The 20,948-nt window shown below is 63.5% G+C and overlaps 1 protein-coding gene across 1 annotated transcript in view; it reads right to left on the bottom strand.

Moving 5' to 3' along the window:
- LOC134349857 (inverted formin-2-like) overlaps positions 1–20,948 on the bottom strand; it is a 183,480-nt gene that overhangs the window by 100,899 nt on the left and 61,633 nt on the right. The window contains exon 3 of the mRNA XM_063054815.1: positions 4,666–4,727. Within this exon, the coding sequence (XP_062910885.1) occupies positions 4,666–4,727 (62 nt within the window). The remainder of the gene's footprint in view (positions 1–4,665; positions 4,728–20,948) is intronic.

Here is a 20,948-nt window from a genome sequence, read left to right as displayed (position 1 = left end):
TCATCCACCTTGTTATGAATGTTCCTTGCATTGACACACAAAGCCTTCAGGCTTGCTTTTACAACACTCTTAGCCCTTATACAATTATGTTGAAAACTGGCCCTTTTTGATTTTTGCCCTGGATTTGCCTGCCTGCCACTTTTACTTTTCACCTTACTACTTTTTGCTTTTACCCTCATTTTACACCCCTCTGTCTCTCTGCACTTGTTCCCATCCCCCTGCCACATTAGTTTAAATCCTCCTGAACAACAGTAGCAAAAAAAATTTCATCTTTCACCCTTAACCCATAACCTCTAGTTCTAGTCTCACCCAACCTCAGTGGAAGAAGCCTGCTTGTATTTACCCTGTCTATACCCCTCTTAATTTTGTATACCTCTATCAAATCTGCTCTCAATCTTCTATGTTCCAAGGAAGGAAGTCCTAATCTATTCAATTCTTCCTTACAACTCAAGTTCTGGCAACATCCCTGTAAATTTTCTCTATACACTTTTAATCTTATTTACATCTTTCCTATAGTGTTCTAATTTGTTCTGTATTTCATTTAAATACATAATTTGTTACTCAGTTAAATGGTAGTTTGTTTTTTTTTCCTTTTTAATTATTTCCATGAAACTTCAGCTAATGGGGGGGGGGGGGGCAGCTGCTTAATTGGGCCAACATGTACCGATGTGTCCCTATGAACCGGAATCCATTGTATCTTGGAAAGTCAAAGAGCAGCAGGTGAGCCTGACATCGGTGGTGGGGAAAATGCTAGAGTCAGTTATCAAAGATGTGATAACAGCACATTTGGAAAGCAGTGAAATCATCCGACAAAGTCAGCATGGATTTGTGAAAGGAAAATCATGTCTGACGAATCTCATAGAATTTGTTGAGGATGTAACTAGTAGAGTGGATAGGGGAGAACCAGTGGATGTGGTATATTTGGATTTTCAAAAGGCTTTTGACAAGGTCCCACACAGGAGATTAGTGTGCAAACTTAAAGCACACGGTATTGGGGGTAAGGTATTGGTGTGGGTGGAGAATTGGTTGGCAGACAGGAAGCAAAGAGTGGGAATAAACGAGGCCTTTTCAGAATGGCAGGCAGTGACTAGTGGGGTACCGCAAGGTTCAGTGCTGGGACCCCGGTTGTTTACAATATATATTAATGACTTAGACAAGGGAATTAAATGCAGCGTCTCCAAGTTTGCGGATGACACGAAGCTGGGCGGCAGTGTTAGCTGTGAGGAGGATGCTAAGAGGATGCAGGGTGACTTGGATAGGTTGGGTGAGTGGGCAAATTCATGGCAGATGCAATTTAATGTGGATAAATGTGAGGTTATCCACTTTGGTAGCAAGAACAGGAAAACAGATTATTATCTGAATGGTGGCCAATTAGGAAAAGGGGAGGTGCAACAAGACCTGGGTGTCATTATACACCAGTCATTGAAAGTGGGCATGCAGGTACAGCAGGCCGTGAAAAAGGCGAATGGTATGCTGGCATTCATAGCAAGAGGATTCGAGTACAGGAGCAGGGAGGTCTGCTGCAGTTGTACAAGGCCTTGCTCAGACCACACCTAGAGTATTGTGTGCAGTTTTGGTCCCCTAATCTGAGGAAAGACATTCTTGCCATAGAGGGGGTACAAAGAAGGTTCACCAGATTGATTCCTGGGATGGCAGGACTTTCATATAATGGAAGACTGGATCAACTAGGCTTATACTCTCTGGAATTTAGAAGATTGAGGGCGGATCTTATTGAAACGTATAAAATTCTGAAGGGATTGGACAGGCCAAATGCAGGAAGATTGTTCCCAATGTTGGGGAAGTTCAGATCGAGGGGTCACAGTTTGAGGATAAAGGGGAAGCCTTTTAGGACTGAGATGAGGAAAAACTTCTTCACACAGAGAGTGGTGAATCTGTGGAATTCTGTGCCACAGGAAACAGTTGAGACCAGTTCATTGGCTATATTTAAGAGGGAGTTAGATATGGCCCTTGTGGCTAAAGGGATCAGGGTGTATGGAGAGAAGGCAGGTACAGGGTTCTGAGTTGGATGATCAGCCATGATCATACTGAATGGCGGTGCAGGCTCGAAGGGCCGAATGGCCTACTCCTGCACTTATTTTCTATGTTTCTATTTACTGGCAATGGTCAGATACAGGGAGACCTTCTCTATTCTGTATTAGTCCTGAGTTAGTCCTGACGAAGGGTCTCGGCCTGAAACGTCGACTGCGCCTCTTCCTATAGATGCTGCTTGGCCTGCTGCGTTCACCAGCAACTTTGATGTGTGTTGCTTGAATTTCCAGCATCTGCAGAATTCCTGTTGTTTGCTATTCTGTATTTGTTGTTTTCCCTTTTACCTTCTCATTGCAGCTAGGTTTGCAATGATCTGCATCAAGGGCAATGCAAAACAACATATTTCACTGTAGTTCAGTACAGGTGACAATAGTAAATTAATTATCTACATGTCCATGTTCTACAAGAGGCAAGAGAGGTGAGATGGGCATGTTTGCATTCAGAGCTTGAGACATAAAATATAATAATTGGGGCATTGTATTAGACCATCAAACATCGGTGTAGAATGAGCCTGCTCCACCACCTGATTTACCACCCTTCCCAAACCCATTCTCCTGCCTTCTCCCCATAGCCTTTGATGCCCTGACTAACCAAGAACCTATCAAGTTCCATTTTAAATATAACCAATGATTTGGCCTCCACAGCAAACTGTACAGGCCCAGAGCTATCATACACTCCTCAGATGTTCGCAAATTCATTCTCGTGAACCTTCTCTGGACACTCTCTAACGCCAGCAAATCTTTTCATCGATAAGGGACCCAAAATTGCTCACAATACTCCAAGTGCAGTATGATCAATGTGTTCTAAAGCCTCAGTATTACATCCTTGCTTTTATATTCTAGTCCTCTTGAAATAAATGCTAACATTGCATTTACCTTCCTCTCCACCGACTCAACCTGTGAACTAACCTTCAGGGAATCCTGCACAAAGACTTTCCAATCCCAGCTCCGCTTTTTTAAAATTTTCTCCCCGTTTAGAAAATAACCATGCCTTTATTTTTTGTACCAAAGTGCATGACCACACACTTCCCTACATAAGACTCCATCTCACAACATGCTGGAGGAACTCAGCAGGTCGGGCAGCATCCGTGGAAACGATCAGTCAACGTTTCGGGCCGGAACCCTTCATCAAGACTGTAGGGGGAAGGGGCAGGGGCCCTATAAAGAAGGTGGGGGGAGGGTGGGAAGGAGAAGGCTGGTAGGTTCCAGGTGAAAAACCAGTAAGGGGAAAGATAAAGGGGTGGGGGAGGGGAAGCAGGGAGGTGATGGGCAGGAAAGGTGAAGAAGGAATAGGGGAAAACACAATGGGGAGTAGAAGGAGGTGGAACCATGAGGGAGGTGATAGGCAGCTGGGGGACAGGGCAGAGTGAAACTGGGATAGGGGAAGGGAGGGGGAGGGAATTACTGGAAGTTGGAGAATTCTATGTTCATACCAAGGGGCTGGAGACCACCTAGACAGTATATGAGGTGTTGCTCCTCCAACCTGAGTTTAGCCTCATCATGGCAGTAGAGGAGGCCATGTATGGACATGTCTGATTGGGAATGTGAAGCAGAGTTGAAGTGGCTGGCTACTGGGAGATCCTGTCTGTTGTGGCGGACGGAGCGGAGGTGCTCGATGAAGCGGTCCCCCAATCTGCATCGGGTTTCACCGATGTAGAGGAGGCCGCACCGGGAGCACCAGATGCAATAGATGACCCAACAGATTCGCAAGTGAAGTGTTGCCTCACCTGGAAGGACTGTTTGGGGCCCTGAATGCTGGCAAGAGAGGAGGTGTAGGGACAGGTGTAGCACTTACACTTACAGGGATAAGTGTTGGGTGGGAGAACCGTGGGGAGGGACGTCTGGACAAGGGAGTCGCGGAGGGACCGATCCCTGCAGAAAGCGGAGAGGGGTGGAGAGGGAAAGATGTGCTTAGTGGTGGGGTCCAAATGCAGATTAGGGGACCGCTTCGTCGAGCACCTCCGCTCCGTCCGCCACAACAGACAGGATCTCCCGGTTGCCACCCACTTCAACTCTGCTTCACATTCCCATTCAGATATGTCCATACATGGCCTCCTCTACTGCCATGATGAGGCTAAGCTCAGGTTGGAGGAGCAATACCTCATATACCGTCTAGGTAGTCTCCAGCCCCTTGGTATGAACATAGAATTCTCCAACTTCCGGTAATTTCCTCCCCCTCCCTTCCCCAATCCTATGTCACTCTGCCCCCTCCCCCAGCTGCCTATCACCTCCCTCTTGGTTCCGCCTCCTTCTACTACCCACTGTGTTTCCCCTATTCCTTCTTCACCTTTCCTGCCTATCACCTCCCTGCTTCCCCTCCCTCACCCCTTTATCTTTCCCCTTACTGGTTTTTCACCTGGAACCTACCAGCCTTCTCCTTCCCACCCTCCCCCCACCTTCTTTATAGGGCCTCTGCCCCTTCCCTCTACAGTCCTGACGAAGGGTTCCGGCCTGAAGCGTTGACTGATCATTTCCACGGATGCTGCCCGACCTGCTGAGTTCCTCCAGCGTTTTGTGAGTGTTGCTTTGACCCCAGCATCTGCAGAGTATTTTGACTATAAGACTCCATCTGCCACTTCGTTGCCCATTCTCCGAACTGATGGCACTCGCTCCTCACCTCTTGAACTGTTTGAGGAAGATCCCGATGTTCATGCATTTCTTAGCGTCCAGAATGGAGATCTGAAACAGAACCCAAGGGTCAGGCTTTGGACACTAGTGGTCCGGATTTGCTACTGCCCCAACGCAAGCAGAGCGCCACCCAGTCAGTTCCCACCGCTGCACCTGAGGCCATTCGGACCACCTGATCCATGCTAGCCCTGTGTTTCCTGTACCCCTCAGAACATAGAACAGCGCAGCGCAGCACAGCACAGTCCACAAAGCTGTACGAAACCATTTAAATCAGCACACACATACATAATGTACGAGGAACTCAGCAGGTCGGACAGCATCTTTGGTAAGGGACAAAAAGATGACATTTCAGGCTGAGACCCTTCATCAGGACTGTCCTGTTGAAGAATCTTGAACCAAAAAAAATCAATTTTTTATTCCTTTCAAGTTCAAGTTTAATACTCATTCAAACACACACGTGGAGAGAGCTAAATGAAACAGTAGACCTCCGGGGCCACAGTGCCAAACACAGCACATACAGTCACACGGTGCATACAGAAAATGATATTTGCACAAGAGGCTGAGCATGATGGGCTGAAGAATGATGGTGCATGGGGTGTTGTCACGGAGACACGTTTCTGTAAGAACAAGATGCACTGATGCTGCCTGACATGCAGAGCTTCCCCAGCATTTTGTGTGCGACTCTGGATTTCCAGCTTCTGCAGAATCTTGTGTGTTTATGAAAAGCCCAATTAAACTAATCCCTTCTGCCTACACAATGTCAATATCCCTCCGTTTCCTTCACATCCATGTGCCTATCCAAAAGCTTATTGAACACTTCTGCCCCCACCACCACCCCGGACAGCGCAGACCGGGGACCCGCCAGCCCAGACAGCGCAGACCGGGGACCCGCCAGCCCAGACAGCGCAGACCGGGGACCCGCCAGCCCAGACAGTGCAGACCGGGGACCCGCCAGCCTAGACAGTGCAGACCGGGAACTGAACACCCCGGACAGCGCAGACCGGGGACCCGCCAGCCCAGACAGCGCAGACCGGGGACCCGCCAGCCCAGACAGCGCAGACCGGGGACCCGCCAGCCCAGACAGTGCAGACCGGGAACTCAACACCCCGGACAGCGTAGACCGGGGACCCGCCAGCCCAGACAGCGCAGACGGGGGACCCGCCAGCCCAGACAGCGCAGACGGGGGACCCGCCAGCCCAGACAGTGCAGACCGGGGACCCACCAGCCCAGACAGTGCAGACCGGGGACCCGCCAGCCCAGACAGTGCAGACCGGGAACTGAACACCCCGGACAGCGTAGACCGGGGACCCGCCAGCCCAGACAGCGCAGACCGGGGACCCGCCAGCCCAAACAGCGCAGACCGGGGACCCGCCAGCCCAGACAGAGCAGACCGGGGACCCGCCAGCCCAGACAGTGCAGACCGGGAACTGAACACCCCGGACAGCGTAGACCGGGGACCCGCGAGCCCAGACAGCGCAGACCGGGAACCCGCCAGCCCAGACAGCGCAGACCGGGGACCCACCAGCCTAGACAGCGCAGACCGGGGACCCGCCAGCCCAGACAGCGCAGACCGGGGACCCACCAGCCCAGACAGCGCAGACCGGGGACCCACCAGCCCAGACAGTGCAGATAGGGAACTGAACACCCCGGACAGCGTAGACCGGGGACCCGCCAGCCCAGACAGCGCAGACGGGGGACCCGCCAGCCCAGACAGTGCAGACCGGGGACCCGCCAGCCCAGACAGTGCAGACCGGGAACTGAACACCCCGGACAGCGCAGACCGGGGACCCGCCAGCCCAGACAGCGCAGACCGGGGACCCGCCAGCCCAGACAGCGCAGACCGGGGACCCGCCAGCCCAGACAGTGCAGACCGGGAACTGAACACCCCGGACAGCGTAGACCGGGGACCCGCGAGCCCAGACAGCGCAGACCGGGAACCCGCCAGCCCAGACAGCGCAGACCGGGGACCCACCAGCCTAGACAGCGCAGACCGGGGACCCGCCAGCCCAGACAGCGCAGACCGGGGACCCACCAGCCCAGACAGCGCAGACCGGGGACCCACCAGCCCAGACAATGCAGATAGGGAACTGAACACCCCGGACAGCGTAGACCGGGGACCCGCCAGCCCAGACAGCGCAGACCGGGGACCCGCCAGCCCAAACAGCGCAGACCGGGGACCCGCCAGCCCAGCCAGCGCAGACCGGGGACCTACCAGCCCAGACAGCGCAGACCGGGAACCCACCAGCCCAGACAGTGCAGTCCGGGAACTGAACACCACGGACAGCATAGACCGGGGACCCGCCAGCCCAGACAGCGCAGACCGGGGACCCACCAGCCCAGACAGTGCAGACCGGGAACTGAACACCCCGGACATTGCAGACCGGGGACCCGCCAGCCCAGACAGCACAGACCGGGAACTGAACACACCGGACAGCGCAGACCGGGGACCAGCCAGCCCAGACAGCGCAGACCAGGAACTGACCACCCCGGACAGCGCAGACCGGGGACCCGCCAGCCCAGACAGCGCAGACCGGGAACTGACCACCCTGGACAGCGCAGACCGGGAACTGAACACCCCGGACAGCGCAGACCGGGGACCCGCCAGCCCAGACAGCGCAGACCAGGAACTGACCACCCCGGACAGCGCAGACCGGGAACTGACCACCCTGGACAGCGCAGACCGGGAACTGAACACCCCGGACAGTGCAGACCGGGGACCCGCAACCCCAGACAGCGCAGACCGGGAACCGAACACCCCGGACAGCGCAGACCGGGGACTGAACACACCGGACAGCGCAGACCGGGAACTGAACACACCGGACAGCGCAGACCGGGGACCCGCCAGCCCAGACAGCGTAGACCAGGAACTGAACACACCAGACAGCGCAGACCAGGGACACACCAGCCCAGACAGCACAGACCGGGGACTGAACACCCCGGACAGCGCAGACCGGGGACCCGCCAGCCCAGACAGCGCAGACCGTGGACCCGCCAGCCCAGACAGCGCAGACCGTGGACCCGCCAGCCCAGACAGCGCAGACCAGGAACTGAACACCCCAGACAGCGCAGACCGGGGACTGAACACCCCGGACAGCGCAGACCGGGAACTGAACACCCCACACCCCGGCCAGCGCAGACCGGGAACCCGCCAGCCCAGACCGGGAACTGAACACCCCGGACAGCGCAGACCGGGGACCCGCCAGCCCAGACAGCGCAGACCGGGGACCCACCAGCCCAGACAGCAAAGACCGGGAACCGAACACCCCGGACAGCGCAGACCGGGGACCGGCCAGCCCAGACAGCACAGACCGGGAACTGAACACCCCGGACAGCGCAGACCAGGGACCCGCCAGCCCAGACAGCGCAGACCGGGAACCCAACACCCCAGACAGCAGAGAACAGGGACCCACCACCCCAGACAGCGCAGACCGGGGACCTGCCACCCCAGACAGCGCAGACCGGGGACCTGCCGCCCCAGACAGCGTGGACCGGGGACCCGCCAGCCCAGACAGCGCAGACCGGGGACCCGCCAGCCCAGACAGCGCAGACCGGGAACTGACCACCCCAGACAGCGCAAACCGGGAACTGACCACCCCGGACAGCGCAGACCGGGAACTGACCACCCCGGACAGCGCAGACCGGGAACTGACCACCCCGGACAGTGCAGACCAGGGACCTGCCACCCCAGACAGCGCAGACCGGGGCCCTGCCACCCCAGACATCGCAGACCGGGGACCCGCCACCCAAGACAGCGCAGACAGGGGACCCGACACCTCAGACAGCAGAGAACGGACACCCGCCACCCCAGACAGCAGAGAACGGGGAACCAACAACCCAGACAGCGCAGACCGGGGACCTGCCACCCCAGACAGCGCAGACCAGGGACCTGCCACCCCAGACAGCGCAGACCAGGGACCTGCCACCCCAGACAGCGCAGACCGGGGACCCAGCACCCCAGACAGTGCAGACCGGGCACCGAACACCCCAGACAGCGCAGACCGGGGACCCAACACACCAGACAGTGCAGACCAGGGACCCAACACACAAGACAGTGCAGACTGGGGACCCAACACCCAAGACAGCGCAGACAAGGGACTGAACACCCCAGACAGCGCAGACCCGGGACCCACCACCCCAGACAACGGAGACCGGGAACTGACCACCCCGGACAGCGCAAACCGGAAACTGACCACACCGGACAGCGCAGACCGGGAACTGACCACCCCGGACAACGTAGACCGGGGACCCGCCAGCCCAGACAGCGCAGACCGGGGACCCGCCAGCCCAGACAGCGCAGACCGGGGACCCATCAGCCCAGACAGCGCAGACCGGGGACCCGCCAGCCCAGACAGCGCAGACCGGGGACCCACCAGCCCAGACAGCGCAGACCGGGGACCCACCAGCCCAGACAGTGCAGATAGGGAACTGAACACCCCGGACAGCGTAGACCGGGGACCCGCCAGCCCAGACAGCGCAGACCGGGGACCCGCCAGCCCAAACAGCGCAAACCGGGGACCCGCCAGTCCAGACAGCGCAGACCGGGGACCCACCAGCACAGACAGCGCAGACAGGGGACCCACCAGCCCAGACAGTGCAGACCGGGAACTGAACACCCCGGACATTGCAGACCGGAGACCCGCCAGGCCAGACAGCACAGACCGGGAACTGAACACACCGGACAGCGCAGACCAGGGACCTGTCAGCCCAGACAGCGCAGACCAGGGACCTTCCACCCCAGACAGCGCAGACCGGGGACCCAGCACCCCAGACAGCGCAGACCGGGCACCCAACACCCCAGACAGCGCAGACCGGGGACCCAACACACCAGACAGTGCAGACCAGGGACCCAACACACCAGACAGTGCAGACTGGGGACCCAACACCCAAGACAGCGCAGACCAGGGACTGAACACCCCAGACAGCGCAGACCGGGGACCCACCACCACAGACAACGGAGACCGGGAACTGACCACCCCGGACAGCGCAAACCGGGAACTGACCACCCCGGACAGCGCAGACCGGGAACTGACCACCCCGGACAACGTAGACCGGGGACCCGCCAGCCCAGACAGCGCAGACCGGGGACCCGCCAGCCCAGACAGCGCAGACCGGGGACCCACCAGCCCAGACAGCGCAGACCGGGGACCCGCCAGCCCAGACAGCGCAGACCGGGGACCCGCCAGCCCAGACAGCGCAGACCGGGGACCCACCAGCCCAGACAGTGCAGATAGGGAACTGAACACCCCGGACAGCGTAGACCGGGGACCCGCCAGCCCAGACAGCGCAGACCGGGGACCCGCCAGCCCAAACAGCGCAGACCGGGGACCCGCCAGCCCAGACAGCGCAGACCGGGGACCCACCAGCCCAGACAGCGCAGACCGGGGACCCACCAGCCCAGACAGTGCAGTCCGGGAACTGAACACCACGGACAGCATAGACCGGGGACCCGCCAGCCCAGACAGCGCAGACCGGGGACCCACCAGCCCAGACAGTGCAGACCGGGAACTGAACACCCCGGACATTGCAGTCCAGGGACCCGCCAGCCCAGACAGCACAGACCGGGAACTGAACACACCGGACAGCGCAGACTGGGGACCAGCCAGCACAGACAGCGCAGACCAGGAACTGACCAGCCCGGACAGCGCAGACCGGGGACCCGCCAGCCCAGACAGCGCAGACCGGGAACTGACCACCCTGGACAGCGCAGACCGGGAACTGAACACCCCGGACAGCGCAGACCGGGGACCCGCCAGCCCAGACAGCGCAGACCGGGAACTGACCACCCCGGACAGCGCAGACCGGGAACTGACCACCCCGGACAGCGCAGACCGGGAACTGAACACCCCGGACAGCACAGACCGGGGACCCGCCAGCCCAGACAGCGCAGACCGGGAACTGACCACCCCGGACAGCGCAAACCGGGAACTGACCACCCCGGACAGCGCAGACCGGGAACTGACCACCCCGGACAGCGCAGACCAGGAACTGACCACCCCGGACAGTGCAGACCGGGGACCCGCTACCCCAGACATCGCAGACCGGGAACCCGCCACCCCAGACAGCGCAGACCGGGAACCGAACACCCCGGACAGCGCAGACCGGGAACTGAACACCCCGGACAGCACAGACCGGGGACCCGCCAGCCCAGACAGCGCAGACCGGGAACTGACCACCCCGGACAGCGCAAACCGGGAACTGACCACCCCGGACAGCGCAGACCGGGAACTGACCACCCCGGACAGCGCAGACCAGGAACTGACCACCCCGGACAGTGCAGACCGGGGACCCGCCACCCCAGACATCGCAGACCGGGAACCCGCCACCCCAGACAGCGCAGACCGGGAACCGAACACCCCGGACAGCGCAGACCGGGGACTGAACACACCGGACAGCGCACACCGGGAACTGAACACACCAGACAGCGCAGACCGGGGACCCGCCAGCCCAGACAGCGTAGACCAGGAACTGAACACACCGGACAGCGCAGACCGGGAACTGAACACACCAGACAGCGCAGACCGGGGACCCGCCAGCCCAGACAGCGTAGACCAGGAACTGAACACACCAGACAGCGCAGACCAGGGACACACCAGCCCAGACAGCACAGACCGGGGACTGAACACCCCGGACAGCGCAGACCGGGGACCCGCCAGCCCAGACAGCGCAGACCGTGGACCCGCCAGCCCAGACAGCGCAGACCAGGAACTGAACACCCCAGACAGCGCAGACCGGGGACTGAACACCCCGGACAGCGCAGACCGGGAACTGAACACCCCACACCCCGGCCAGCGCAGACCGGGAACCCGCCAGCCCAGACCGGGAACTGAACACCCCGGACAGCGCAGACCGGGGACCCGCCAGCCCAGACAGCGCAGACCGGGGACCCACCAGCCCAGACAGTGCAGACCGGGAACCGAACACCCCGGACAGCGCAGACCGGGGACCGGCCAGCCCAGACAGCACAGACCGGGAACTGAACACCCCGGACAGCGCAGACCAGGGACCCGCCAGCCCAGACAGCGCAGACCGGGAACCCAACACCCCAGACAGCAGAGAACAGGGACCCACCACCCCAGACAGCACAGACCGGGGACCTGCCACCCCAGACAGAGCAGACCGGGGACCTGCCGCCCCAGACAGCGCGGACCGGGGACCCGCCAGCCCAGACAGCGCAGACCGGGGACCCGCCAGCCCAGACAGCGCAGACCGGGAACTGACCACCCCGGACAGCGCAAACCGGGAACTGACCACCCCGGACAGCGCAGACCGGGAACTGACCACCCCGGACAGCGCAGACCGGGAACTGACCACCCCGGACAGTGCAGACCGGGGACCTGCCACCCCAGACAGCGCAGACCAGGGCCCTGCCACCCCAGACAGCGCAGACCGGGGACCCGCCACCCAAGACAGCGCAGACAGGGGACCCGACACCTCAGACAGCAGAGAACGGGGACCCGCCACCCCAGACAGCAGAGAACGGGGAACCAACAACCCAGACAGCGCAGACCGGGAACCCAACACCCCAGACAGCAGAGAACAGGGACCCACCACCCCAGACAGCGCAGACCGGGGACCTGCCGCCCCAGACAGCGCAGACCAGGGCCCTGCCACCCCAGACAGCGCAGACCGGGGACCCGCCACCCAAGACAGCGCAGACAGGGGACCCGACACCTCAGACAGCAGAGAACGGGGACCCGCCACCCCAGACAGCAGAGAACGGGGAACCAACAACCCAGACAGCGCAGACCGGGAACCCAACACCCCAGACAGCAGAGAACAGGGACCCACCACCCCAGACAGCGCAGACCGGGGACCTGCCGCCCCAGACAGCGCAGACCAGGGACCTGCCACCCCAGACAGCGCAGACCGGGGACCCGCCAGCCCAGACAGCGTGGACCGGGGACCCGCCAGCCCAGACAGCGCAGACCGGGGACCCGCCAGCCCAGACAGCGCAGACCGGGAACTGACCACCCCGGACAGCGCAAACCGGGAACTGACCACCCCGGACAGCGCAGACCGGGAACTGACCACCCCGGACAGCGCAGACCGGGAACTGACCACCCCGGACAGTGCAGACCGGGGACCTGCCACCCCAGACAGCGCAGACCAGGGCCCTGCCACCCCAGACAGCGCAGACCGGGGACCCGCCACCCAAGACAGCGCAGACAGGGGACCCGACACCTCAGACAGCAGAGAACGGGGACCCGCCACCCCAGACAGCAGAGAACGGGGAACCAACAACCCAGACAGCGCAGACCGGGAACCCAACACCCCAGACAGCAGAGAACAGGGACCCACCACCCCAGACAGCGCAGACCGGGGACCTGCCGCCCCAGACAGCGCAGACCAGGGCCCTGCCACCCCAGACAGCGCAGACCGGGGACCCGCCACCCAAGACAGCGCAGACAGGGGACCCGACACCTCAGACAGCAGAGAACGGGGACCCGCCACCCCAGACAGCAGAGAACGGGGAACCAACAACCCAGACAGCGCAGACCGGAAACCCAACACACCAGACAGCAGAGAACAGGGACCCACCACCCCAGACAGCGCAGACCGGGGACCTGCCGCCCCAGACAGCGCAGACCAGGGACCTGCCACCCCAGACAGCGCAGACCAGGGACCTGCCACCCCAGACAGCACAGACCGGGGACCCAGCACCCCAGACAGCGCAGACCGGGCACCCAACACCCCAGACAGCGCAGACCGGGGACCCGCCACCCCAGACAGCGCAGACCGGGGACCCAACACACCAGACAGTGCAGACCAGGGACCCAACACACCAGACAGTGCAGACTGGGGACCCAACACCCAAGACAGCGCAGACCAGGGACTGAACACCCCAGACAGCGCAGACCGGGGACCCACCACCCCAGACAACGGAGACCGGGAACTGACCACCCCAGACAGCGCAAACCGGGAGCTGACCACCCCGGACAGCGCAGACCGGGAACTGACCACCCCGGACAGCGCAGACCGGGAACTGACCACCCCGGACAGTGCAGACCGGGGACCCGCCACCCCAGACAGCGCAGACCGGGAACCGAACACCCCGGACAGCGCAGACCGGGGACTGAACACACCGGACAGCGCAGACCGGGAACTGAACACACCGGACAGCGCAGACCGGGGACCCGCCAGCCCAGACAGCGTAGATCAGGAACTGAACACACCAGACAGCGCAGACCAGGGACACACCAGCCCAGACAGCACAGACCGGGTACTGAACACCCCGGACAGCGCAGACCGGGGACCCGCCAGCCCAGACAGCGCAGACCGTGGACCCGCCAGCCCAGACAGCGCAGACCAGGAACTGAACACCCCAGACAGCGCAGACCAGGGACTGAACACCCCGGACAGTGCAGACCGGGAACTGAACACCCCACACCCCGGCCAGCGCAGACCGGGAACCCGCCAGCCCAGACCGGGAACTGAACACCCCGGACAGCGCAGACCGGGGACCCGCCAGCCCAGACAGCACAGACCGGGGACCCACCAGCCCAGACAGTGCAGACCGGGAACCGAACACCCCAGACAGCGCAGACCGGGGACCCGCCAGCCCAGACAGCGTGGACCGGGGACCCGCCAGCCCAGACAGCGCAGACCGGGGACCCGCCAGCCCAGACAGCGCAGACCGGGGACTGAACACCACAGACAGTGCAGACCGGGAACTGAACACCCCACACCCCGGACAGCGCAGACCGGGGACCCGCCAGCCCAGACAGCGCAGACCGGGGCCCTGCCACCCCAGACAGCGCAGACCGGGGACCCGCCACCCAAGACAGCGCAGACAGGGGACCCGCCAGCCCAGACAGCGCAGACCGGGGACCCACCAGCCCAGACCGGGAACCGAACACCCCGGACAGCGCAGACCGGGGACCGGCCAGCCCAGACAGCACAGACCGGGAACTGAACGCCCCGGACAGCGCAGACCAGGGACCCGCCAGCCCAGACAGCGCAGACCGGGAACCCAACACCCCAGACAGCAGAGAACAGGGACCCACCACCCCAGACAGCGCAGACCGGGGACCTGCCACCCCAGACAGCGCAGACCGGGGACCTGCCGCCCCAGACAGCGCGGACCGGGGACCCGCCAGCCCAGACAGCGCAGACCGGGGACCCGCCAGCCCAGACAGCGCAGACCGGGAACTGACCACCCCGGACAGCGCAAACCGGGAACTGACCACCCCGGACAGCGCAGACCGGGAACTGACCACCCCGGACAGCGCAGACCGGGAACTGACCACCCCGGACAGTGCAGACCGGGGACCCGCCAGCCCAGACAGCGCAGACCGGGGCCCTGCCACCCCAGACAGCGCAGACCGGGGACCCGCCACCCAAGACAGCGCAGACAGGGGACCCGACACCTCAGACAGCAGAGAACGGGGACCCGCCACCCCAGACAGCAGAGAACGGGGAACCAACAACCCAGACAGCGCAGACCGGAAACCCAACACACCAGACAGCAGAGAACAGGGACCCACCACCCCAGACAGCGCAGACCGGGGACCTGCCGCCCCAGACAGCGCAGACCAGGGACCTGCCACCCCAGACAGCGCAGACCAGGGACCTGCCACCCCAGACAGCGCAGACCGGGGACCCAGCACCCCAGACAGCGCAGACCGGGCACCCAACACCCCAGACAGCGCAGACCGGGGACCCAACACACCAGACAGTGCAGACCAGGGACCCAACACACCAGACAGTGCAGACTGGGGACCCAACACCACAGACAACGGAGACCGGGAACTGACCACCCCGGACAGCGCAAACCGGGAACTGACCACCCCGGACAGCGCAGACCGGGAACTGACCACCCCGGACAACGTAGACCGGGGACCCGCCAGCCCAGACAGCGCAGACCGGGGACCCGCCAGCCCAGACAGCGCAGACCGGGGACCCACCAGCCCAGACAGCGCAGACCGGGGACCCGCCAGCCCAGACAGCGCAGACCGGGGACCCACCAGCCCAGACAGCGCAGACCGGGGACCCACCAGCCCAGACAGTGCAGATAGGGAACTGAACACCCCGGACAGCGTAGACCGGGGACCCGCCAGCCCAGACAGCGCAGACCGGGGACCCGCCAGCCCAGACAGCGCAGACCGGGGACCCGCCAGCCCAGACAGCGCAGACCGGGGACCCGCCAGCCCAGACAGCGCAGACCGGGGACCCACCAGCCCAGACAGTGCAGTCCGGGAACTGAACACCACGGACAGCATAGACCGGGGACCCGCCAGCCCAGACAGCGCAGACCGGGGACCCACCAGCCCAGACAGTGCAGACCGGGAACTGAACAGTCCCGGACATTGCAGTCCAGGGACCCGCCAGCCCAGACAGCACAGACCGGGAACTGAACACACCGGACAGCGCAGACTGGGGACCAGCCAGCCCAGACAGCGCAGACCAGGAACTGACCAGCCCGGACAGCGCAGACCGGGGACCCGCCAGCCCAGACAGCGCAGACCGGGAACTGACCACCCTGGACAGCGCAGACCGGGAACTGAACACCCCGGACAGCGCAGACCGGGGACCCGCCAGCCCAGACAGCGCAGACCGGGAACTGACCACCCCGGACAGCGCAGACCGGGAACTGAACACCCCGGACAGCACAGACCGGGGACCCGCCAGCCCAGACAGCGCAGACCGGGAACTGACCACCCCGGACAGCGCAAACCGGGAACTGACCACCCCGGACAGCGCAGACCGGGAACTGACCACCCCGGACAGCGCAGACCAGGAACTGACCACCCCGGACAGTGCAGACCGGGGACCCGCCACCCCAGACATCGCAGACCGGGAACCCGCCACCCCAGACAGCGCAGACCGGGAACCGAACACCCCGGACAGCGCAGACCGGGGACTGAACACACCAGACAGCGCAGACCGGGAACTGAACACACCAGACAGCGCAGACCGGGGACCCGCCAGCCCAGACAGCGTAGACCAGGAACTGAACACACCGGACAGCGCAGACCGGGAACTGAACACACCAGACAGCGCAGACCGAGGACCCGCCAGCCCAGACAGCGTAGACCAGGAACTGAACACACCAGACAGCGCAGACCAGGGACACACCAGCCCAGACAGCACAGACTGGGGACTGAACACCCCGGACAGCGCAGACCGGGGACCCGCCAGCCCAGACAGCGCAGACCGTGGACCCGCCAGCCCAGACAGCGCAGACCGGGAACTGACCACCCCGGACAGCGCAAACCGGGAACTGACCACCCCGGACAGCGCAGACCGGGAACTGACCACCCCGGACAGCGCAGACCGGGAACTGACCACCCGGACAGTGCAGACCGGGGACCTGCCACCCCAGACAGCGCAGACCAGGGCCCTGCCACCCCAGACAGCGCAGACCGGGGACCCGCCACCCAAGACAGCGCAGACAGGGGACCCGACACCTCAGACAGCAGAAAACGGGGACCCGCCACCCCAGACAGCAGAGAACGGGGAACCAACAACCCAGACAGCGCAGACCGGGAACCCAACACCCCAGACAGCAGAGAACAGGGACACACCACCCCAGACAGCGCAGACCGGGGACCTGCCGCCCCAGACAGCGCAGACCAGGGACCTGCCACCCCAGACAGCGCAGACCAGGGACCTGCCACCCCAGACAGCGCAGACCGGGGACCCAGCACCCCAGACAGCGCAGACCGGGGACCCAACACCCCAGACAGCGCAGACCGGGGACCCAACACACCAGACAGTGCAGACCGGGGACCCAACACACCAGACAGTGCAGACTGGGGACCCAACACACCAGACAGTGCAGACTGGGGACCCAACACCCAAGACAGCGCAGACCAGGGACTGAACACCCCAGACAGCGCAGACCGGGGACCCACCACCCCAGACAACGGAGACCGGGAACTGACCACCCCAGACAGCGCAAACCGGGAACTGACCACCCCGGACAGCGCAGACCGGGAACTGACCACCCCGGACAGCGCAGACCGGGAACTGACCACCCCGGACAGCGCAGACCGGGGACTGAACACACCGGACAGCGCAGACCGGGAACTGAACACACCAGACAGCGCAGACCGGGGACCCGCCAGCCCAGACAGCGTAGACCAGGAACTGAACACACCAGACAGCGCAGACCAGGGACACACCAGCCCAGACAGCACAGACCGGGTACTGAACACCTCGGACAGCACAGACCGGGGACCCGCCAGCCCAGACAGCGCAGACCGTGGACCCGCCAGCCCAGACAGCGCAGACCAGGAACTGAACACCCCAGACAGCGCAGACCGGGGACTGAACACCCCGGACAGCGCAGACCGGGAACCGAACACCCCACACCCCGGCCAGCGCAGACCGGGAACCCGCCAGCCCAGACCGGGAACTGAACACCCCGGACAGCGCAGACCGGGGACCCGCCAGCCCAGACAGCACAGACCGGGGACCCACCAGCCCAGACAGTGCAGACCGGGAACCGAACACCCCAGACAGCGCAGACCGGGGACCCGCCAGCCCAGACAGCGTGGACCGGGGACCCGCCAGCCCAGACAGCGCAGACCGGGGACCCGCCAGCCCAGACAGCGCAGACCGGGGACTGAACACCACAGACAGTGCAGACCGGGAACTGAACACCCCACACCCCGGACAGCGCAGACCGGGGACCCGCCAGCCCAGACAGCGCAGACCGGGGCCCTGCCACCCCAGACAGCGCAGACCGGGGACCCGCCACCCAAGACAGCGCAGACAGGGGACCCGACACCTCAGACAGCGCAGACAGGGGACCCGACACCCCAGACAGCAGAGAACGGGGAACCAACACCCCAGACAGCGCAGACCGGGAACCCAACACCCCAGACAGCAGAGAACAGGGACCCACCACCCCAGACAGCGCAGACCGGGGACCTGCCACCCCAGACAGCGCAGACCGGGAACTGACCACCCCGGACAGCGCAGACCGGGAACTGAACACCCCGGACAGCACAGACCGGGGACCCGCCAGCCCAGACAGCGCAGACCGGGAACTGACCACCCCGGACAGTGCAGACCGGGGACCCGCCACCCCAGACAGCGCAGACCGGGAACCGAACACCCCGGACAGCGCAGACCGGGGACTGAACACACCGGACAGCGCAGACCGGGGACCCGCCAGCCCAGACAGCACAGACCGGGAACTGAACACCCCGGACAGCGCAGACTAGGGACCCGCCAGCCCAGACAGCGCAGACCGGGAACCCAACACCCCAGACAGCGCAGACCGGGCACCCAACACCCTAGACAGCGCAGACCGGGGACCCAACACACCAGACAGTGCAGACCAGGGACTGAACACCCCAGACAGCGCAGACCGGGGACCCACCACCCCAGACAACGGAGACCGGGAACTGACCACCCCGGACAGCGCAGACCGGGAACTGAACACCCCACACCCCGGCCAGCGCAGACCGGGAACCCGCCAGCCCAGACCGGGAACTGAACACCCCGGACAGTGCAGACCGGGGACCCGCCAGCCCAGACAGCGCAGACCGGGGACCCACCAGCCCAGACAGTGCAGACCGGGAACCGAACACCCCGGACAGCGCAGACCGGGGACCCGCCAGCCCAGAGAGCACAGACCGGGAACTGACCACCCTGGACAGCGCAGACCGGGAACTGAACACCCCGGACAGCGCAGACCGGGGACCCGCCAGCCCAGACAGCGCAGACCGGGGACCCACCAGCCCAGACAGCGCAGACCAGGAACTGAACACCCCAGACAGCGCAGACCGGGGACTGAACACCCCGGACAGCGCAGACCGGGAACTGAACACCCCACACCCCGGCCAGCGCAGACCGGGAACCCGCCAGCCCAGACCGGGAACTGAACACCCCGGACAGTGCAGACCGGGGACCCGCCAGCCCAGACAGCGCAGACCGGGGACCCACCAGCCCAGACAGTGCAGACCGGGAACCGAACACCCCGGACAGCGCAGACCGGGGACCCGCCAGCCCAGAGAGCACAGACCGGGAACTGACCACCCTGGACAGCGCAGACCGGGAACTGAACACCCCGGACAGCGCAGACCGGGGACCCGCCAGCCCAGACAGCGCAGACCGGGAACTGACCACCCCGGACAGCGCAGACCGGGAACTGAACACCCCGGACAGCACAGACCGGGGACCCGCCAGCCCAGACAGCGCAGACCGGGAACTGACCACCCCGGACAGCGCAAACCGGGAACTGACCACACCGGACCGCGCAGACCAGGAACTGACCACCCCAGACAGCGCAGACCGGGAACTGACCACCCTGGACAGTGCAGACCGGGGACCCGCCACCCCAGACAGCGCAGACCGGGAACCGAACACCCCGGACAGCGCAGACCGGGGACTGAACACACCGGACAGCGCAGACCGGGGACCCGCCAGCCCAGACAGCGCAGACCGGTAACTGACCACCCTGGACAGCGCAGACGGGGAACTGAACACCCCGGACAGCGCAGACCGGGGACCCACCAGCCCAGACAGCGCAGACCGGGAACTGAACACCCCGGACAGCACAGACCGGGGACCCGCCAGCCCAGACAGCGCAGACCGGGGACCCGCCAGCCCAGACAGCGCAGACCGGGGACCCATCAGCCCAGACAGCGCAGACCGGGGACCCGCCAGCCCAGACAGCGCAGACCGGGGACCCACCAGCCCAGACAGCGCAGACCGGGGACCCACCAGCCCAGACAGTGCAGATAGGGAACTGAACACCCCGGACAGCGTAGACCGGGGACCCGCCAGCCCAGACAGCGCAGACCGGGGACCCGCCAGCCCAAACAGCGCAGACCGGGGACCCGCCAGCCCAGACAGCGCAGACCGGGGACCCACCAGCACAGACAGCGCAGACCGGGGACCCACCAGCCCAGACAGTGCAGACCGGGAACTGAACACCCCGGACATTGCAGACCGGGGACTGAACACCCCGGACAGCGCAGACCGGGAACCCGCCAGCCCAGACCGGGAACTGAACACCCCGGACAGCGCAGACCGGGGACCCGCCAGCCCAGACAGCACAGACCGGGGACCCACCAGCCCAGACAGTGCAGACCGGGAACCGAACACCCCGGACAGCGCAGACCGGGGACCCGCCAGCCCAGACCGGGAACTGAACACCCCGGACAGCGCAGACCGGGAACCCAACACCCCAGACAGCAGAGAACAGGGACCCACCACCCCAGACAGCGCAGACCGGGGACCTGCCACCCCAGACAGCGCAGACCGGGGACCTGCCGCCCCAGACAGCGTGGACCGGGGACCCGCCAGCCCAGACAGCGC

This window comes from Mobula hypostoma, chromosome 7 (assembly GCF_963921235.1).
Source record: "Mobula hypostoma chromosome 7, sMobHyp1.1, whole genome shotgun sequence".
In the NCBI taxonomy this organism is placed as follows: Eukaryota; Metazoa; Chordata; class Chondrichthyes; order Myliobatiformes; family Myliobatidae; genus Mobula; species Mobula hypostoma.
This window is presented reverse-complemented; position numbering and strand designations above follow the sequence as displayed.